Source organism: Cyprinodon variegatus, unplaced genomic scaffold (assembly GCF_000732505.1).
Source record: "Cyprinodon variegatus isolate N-32 unplaced genomic scaffold, C_variegatus-1.0 Scaffold76, whole genome shotgun sequence".
NCBI lineage: Eukaryota > Metazoa > Chordata > Actinopteri > Cyprinodontiformes > Cyprinodontidae > Cyprinodon > Cyprinodon variegatus.
Genome location: NW_015150529.1, coordinates 105167 through 111337, shown reverse-complemented (window position 1 = coordinate 111337; position 6171 = coordinate 105167). Strand labels below are relative to the sequence as shown.

General features: G+C 39.6%; 1 protein-coding gene across 1 annotated transcript in view; it reads left to right on the top strand.

Annotated features, from left to right (window-relative positions):
• cad (carbamoyl-phosphate synthetase 2, aspartate transcarbamylase, and dihydroorotase) overlaps positions 1-6171 on the top strand; it is a 47359-nt gene that overhangs the window by 35390 nt on the left and 5798 nt on the right. The window contains exons 37-40 of the mRNA XM_015372828.1: positions 1390-1583; positions 1669-1743; positions 2431-2643; positions 4680-4805. Of these exons, the coding sequence (XP_015228314.1) occupies positions 1390-1583; positions 1669-1743; positions 2431-2643; positions 4680-4805 (608 nt within the window). The remainder of the gene's footprint in view (positions 1-1389; positions 1584-1668; positions 1744-2430; positions 2644-4679; positions 4806-6171) is intronic.

Sequence of the window (6171 nt, the reverse complement as noted above, 5' to 3'; positions counted from 1 at the left end):
GCCTATTTTCGTCTATTTTTGCTTTGGCACCACAGCGCCAAATACAGGCCTGGCATACATTTTGCAGCGTTTTCATGCATTCGTGTGGACGATCACATTTATTTTACGTCTCCGTCTTTACGACAAACGTTTTGGAAAATATCAGCGTTTCGTGTTCGTTTTGACTTCGTGTGGACAGGGCCTTAGGAGTTAATAAACTGTTTCAGAGGAGCGATCACAGCGCTCTGTGTCATCAGCGATGTGTCTGTCTCGCTGTCAGCTCCCAAATCAGCTTCTCTGATTGATTGATGTGGAGCGTCCAGCAGCAAAAATTCAATTTTTCCATCTCGAGCAGCAGTGCGTTTGTGGCGCATCAAGCAGATCAGATGCTTAAACGCTCCCAACGCGCTGCGCCTGCTGCTCAAAACGCTCTGCGGGACCTTTTGCTGCGCCTTGACGCATGGAGTCACAGATTAACAGCGATGGTGATGTGTGGAAAAAAAACACCTGGTCTCCTTACACTCATCTCCCTCAGCCACTCTTTCATCATCTCCTCAATGAGAAGATGCATCGGTCCTGAAGTCTGCAGTAACAGCACACATAGGGCGCGGCACACATTTTGAGGGGAAAAAAAGACGTTTATATGCACCTTATAGTCGTGAAAATAAAGTAATCTAGTTACAATGCCAAAGTTGGCCTGGGAGCGCCTTGGGGTTCCTCCGGAGGAGCTGGCCCAAGTGGCTGGAGAGAGAGGGACATCTGGGCCTTCCTACTGAAGCTGCTACCCCTGTGACCCGACCCTGGATGAGCAGGAGAAGATGGATGATAGATAACGCCAAAGCGATTGCACACCAGTAGGCCTGGTAGTTGAAGTTGGAGGTGAGATGGAGCTCAGGCATAGTCTTTGCAGCTTCATGATAGAGCTGTGAAATGGCTTCTTTTTAGTGTTAAATTTCTCAGATTCAGGTTAAAAAAAGGTGAACATCAGTAAAGCTTTTGGGAGGTGGTGATGATATAAGGAAGCAGAGATGCTATGCAGAGGTTGCTGCTTTCCTTCAGGACCGATGGGTAAAATCTTTCCTATTTGTGGACCTGGCATTCAGCTGGCATACAGCATAATTGAAGGTTGGTTTGAGAGCATGAGTGAGCTAACTCCTGGACTGGAGGGAGGTACCAATGTTTTCATCTCTTCATTTTCAAATGATTGCTAAAGTAAAACTACAGGGGAAAATTTAATCAGTCAAACGGAGCAATCGGCTACTTTCTTTTCTTTTTTTGAGTTTGTCAGTTGCGTGTGGTGTCATCTAACAAACTCAATATAAAAAAAACAGTATGCTCTTAAAGTGAAAAAATGTTTTTGAAGGCTGGATTATTGATGGACAGAATTCTGTGTTTGACCAATCCCTGCAGATTTGACGATGGTTCCACCCCTCAGTTCTGGAGATGGTTACAGCCACCCTCCGCCTCTGTCCAGGCTGCTCTCCCCTTTGTCCGAGTCCAAACAGATGACGCCCGCACAGGTGCCACACTTCCAGACGTCCCCCCTGCTTCACCCACTGGTGGGCCAGCACATCCTGACCGTCAGCCAGTTCAGTAAAGAGCAGGTAACCAGACCGCACCTAATGCAGGACACAAAGGTGACTGTAGCCATTTTTAATCACATTCTGTGTTCTGTTTATTTTCTTTTAGATGTCTCACCTGTTCAATGTCGCCCACACTTTGAGATTGTTGGTTCAGAAAGAGCGAAGCCTGGAAATCCTGAAGGTAGCTTTATTCATCTCATAAATTATTTTTTTTCTTTTTAATTAACTTTATTTAAACAAAGTACAAACAAGTAAGGCAATAACATTACAATTCTATGGAAGGCATAGTAGATGCAGATTTCATAATGGAAATACAAAGGAACATTGAGGAAAATAAAGAATGAGTGAGTAATGATAATGAAACAATAATTAATATAACAACAATGGAATTTATATGTTAGGATTAATTAAATCAGTGGGTAGTCCCATTAGTATTTCAGTTAGGTATTTGTAAGATTCGATACATTGAAGAGATGTCAGATATAATTTGAATTCAGTTAAAAAAAATACTAAAGATTGGGGATGATCTCAAGAATCTCTGTTTATGAATGAAGAATTTTGCTAAACATAAAACAATAGAACTCTGTTGTAACCTAATTTTGTCTTTCAATAGTATTCCAAAAACTACCATATCTCTAGAGATAGTTAGGGAGTGCGATTTTTGATTTGATCCATCTTTCTAAGCAATTCCAAAATGTTTTAGTCTGACTGCATCACTTTCACAGAATGGGCATCTATTGTCATCAATATTAAAATGAATTCTTAGTAGTTCTTTTGAGGGGTAAATTGCATTTAAAATTTTAAAGTGTCATCTCATGAATTAGTCTTTAGCTTTGACATTTTAGTTCTGTTTCCCTTTGCTACTCAGGGCAAAGTGATGGCATCCATGTTCTACGAAGTCAGCACTCGCACCAGCAGCTCCTTCGCAGCAGCAATGCAGCGTTTAGGTGGCTCCGTCGTTCATTTCAGCGATTCCACCTCTTCGTCCCAAAAGGGAGAGTCACTGGCAGACTCTGTTCAGACCATGAGCTGCTACGCTGACGTCCTGGTGCTCAGACACCCGTCTCCTGGAGCTGTGGAGGTGAGTTTCTGGATCGGCTTAGTCAGATTGTCAAACTTTTGAAATAAAAATAAAAAACGCGGATTACTTGCAAATTTTCTCATTTATTTTTTTTTTATATGAATATATTGATGTTACATTAAGTTATTGTAATTGCATTTAAACTATAGTTAATCAGGTGTTTGTATCACTCACTGATTCCCTCCTGGGGAAAATTTTCTTAATGAAAAAGAGAAAAGGGAGTAAATTCTATTAAAAATATACATTTCTTTTTTTTTTCCATTGTTTGATGTGAAATATAAAATCGCTAATGAATATGGTTAAGTTATTATATTTTTACTCTAGTTTAGTAGATACATGTGGAAGCTAGATATAAAAAACCCTAATAATGTGCTCTGCGCTCCTTTCAAACAGCAGTGAAAATTGTTTGAACGTTTTTTTTTTCTTCCAAGGTTTTTGTGTTGAAGTGGAAGAAGCTTCAGCTGAATCCTTTGCTCTTAAAGTTTGAACTGCTAACATTAACCTAATTGTTTGCAGTGAAGGTTTAACAGAGAAAAGCGGAGTTCTTTTGGCTCTTCATGTTATTATTGATAGAATGTCAGCTTGATTCTTTCTATGCATTTGTGTCCTTCAAGGTTTACTGAAGCCAAAGGCAGAGGGCTGCCTCCTGCTGGTAGCAACCGAAACCTAACCTATGGTTTCCGACCTAAATGAAGGCCTAGTTTTAACCCATTAGTTGTTGGTTTTTTGTGATGTTTTTCTTAGCAACTGTTGTAGCCTGCATTAGATGTGCATTAATCTGGCTCTTTGTGACCGTTCAGTTTCCACCTTTTTCCTCCTGAGGATTATAAAACAAACAGCTGAGGTAAATGGAAATTTCTTCAGGTTCCTTGGTAGAAATAGTTTATAGTTTTCAATCCAACAGAAAACAAAGTTAATTTATTCAAGGTTACTGTCATACATATGATTCTATCCTTCATATTGTTTTGACTAAACTTTAATAAGTGCATACACAGTAAATTGCACAGTGTTAAATATGCTGTGTCAAAGTACATTGACGCCTTTAGAATTTTTACAACAACTGCAGGAAAATATACACTAAGTAGAGTTCTAATTTAACACTAATTCTGAGTGGGATCAATTGTACGGAGCCCCTAAAGGGACATGGAGGAAAAAATAAACTTTTGCGAGGTCTTGCAAAACGTTTTGCCATGTCAGCTAACCAGAAGTAAAACAGACACACAACAGTGGAGGTGCAAAATGTACTGCTATGGGAGGATAATACGCCCATGTGTCAGCTACAACCATGGAGGATGATTTGGAGAGGTTCTTAATTTCTAGAGAAGTCCCAAAACACGACATTACATAAATGAAGAGAGTATGCAATCCTACGGAGCCCCTAAGGGGACATGGAGGGAAAAAATAAACTTTTGCGAGATCCTGCAAAACTATTGAGGGATCTCGCAAAAGTTTTTTTTTTCCCCCTCCATGTCCCTTAAGGGGCTCCGTAGGATTGTGCTCTTAAAGTGTTACTTTAACACTTCAAAATGTAATGTTTATGTTGATGGTGAAAACAAGACGCTTTTAAAGTATTTTATGACATAGATATAAGGAAATTATCTGAAAAGGTTTTTCCGATGTTTTTTACCTTCCTCTCTGGACACGTCTGACCTTTTTTGATAACTAGCCAATTAACTGCTGCCTAACTAAGACAATTCAACTAAAAATCTTGGAAATAAAAGTGAGAATTTTTTATGCCCGGGTCACCTCCCTGACTTATTAGTTAGCTCAACAGAAGCCCGCTGACGTGACTCTGATTAATGCCAGGTGTTTTGAAGAAAGTGGGTCTCTAAGACGAATATTTGACCAAAACACACAGGTTGCTGGAATCCAATTAGAAACGACTGAGCCCCTTCTAAACTGCATGAAAATGATGCAGAACTGGGCCAGTAATCCGGAGGTCAAAGTCCACCTTTAACTGCATCGGTTCATTGATCTTCTGAGCTGTGAAGCAGATTAGTGTTCCCACTTGTTAATGTTCTCTGTGCTCTACCCAGAATGCATCGCGCCACTGTCGTAAACCCGTGATCAACGCGGGGGACGGCGTCGGGGAGCATCCCACCCAGGCCCTGCTGGACGTCTTCACCATCAGGGAGGAGCTCGGGACGGTCAACGGGATGACGGTGAGAAGTGAAACTTCAAATCCTGATCTGGAGAGGAAACATGCAGGAGTCTGCAAACTTTCATATCCAAAGAGCCGTTTTTCCCCAGAATCCGACCAAGTAAAAGCTGTTTAGAGCTGCAAAATATAACATGACTTTTTTTTTAAATTACAAAATATTTTTATTTTTATTTTGTATAGGAAATAAGTTGCCATCTTAGATAATCAACAATTCATGCATTTTTAGCTTTTAAAATATTAAAACACATAATTTCCAAGCTAATTCAAAGAAATTTATCTCTTAAAACATATTTCTGGTTGATTTAATCTCATTCTTTTCTGTCTTATAAAAAAAAACAACACTAAAGCTGTTTGTATTGGTATTTATTTAAGTACAGTGGAATCCGCTTTTAGTGTCACGTTGGTCCGGAGCCAATTTGAACACTATAAGCTGTTGATTATTATACGAATTTACCGTTATTTCACTTATTTTTTATGCAGAATATCATTTAAATGCCATTTGTGTGGTTTTTCAATGAGAAAAAGGAAATGAAACGGATAGCTTCCGCATTTACTGAATTTTATTACAGTACAATGCAACTTTAATTGCAGTACACTGCGCTATGTGCAGACATAACTCTGGTAGCCTGGTGCTGCTGGTGCATTTTTTTTTAACAAGTCTGAAGTTTGAAACAAACTGTTTTATAGAACAACAACATAGAAGATACGGTAAATTAAAGCTAGCCTACGTCTGTTTTGTGTTGCTGATCTGCTGAAATCCCTTCACATATTTATCCATCGTTCCCTGGATCAGAGTGTTGTCCAACACTGAGTTCACTTTTTTCCAAAATGATGTAAAAGGTCAAAGTTTTTGAAACCAACATGCAGGAGATCAGGCTTTAAAACCCAAACTTCATTCCTCATCTCAGCTTTGGAAGAGAGCAGTCTCAACATCCTCCTCCTCCCTGCGCGTGGCACTGGTACCCGCACCAAAGCGCTCTTGTACCTCTGCGATGATGTCCTCATCTGCCATGGGCTCTGACACCGGAGTGCTCTCATCACTTTCGGTCCACTTATTAATTATTTTTGCACGTTTACATTCATAAAATGGCCAAAAATGAATATTATAAGCAGATTCCTTGATTACTATAAACAAATTATTTAAACAGCATTTATATAGAAATGTCCAAGGCATTTTGAACACTAAGCGGTTCATTACTATATCCGTGAACACTATAAGCGGATTCTACTGTACATTATTTTGCTCTTTATATACATTTTAGCTGCATGTGGCTCTGAAGCCGCAGGTTGCAGACCCCTGCCCTATTGCAGGGTTCCCGCCGGTCCTTAAAAAGTCTTAAAAGGCATTGAATTCTTCAAAATAAAAC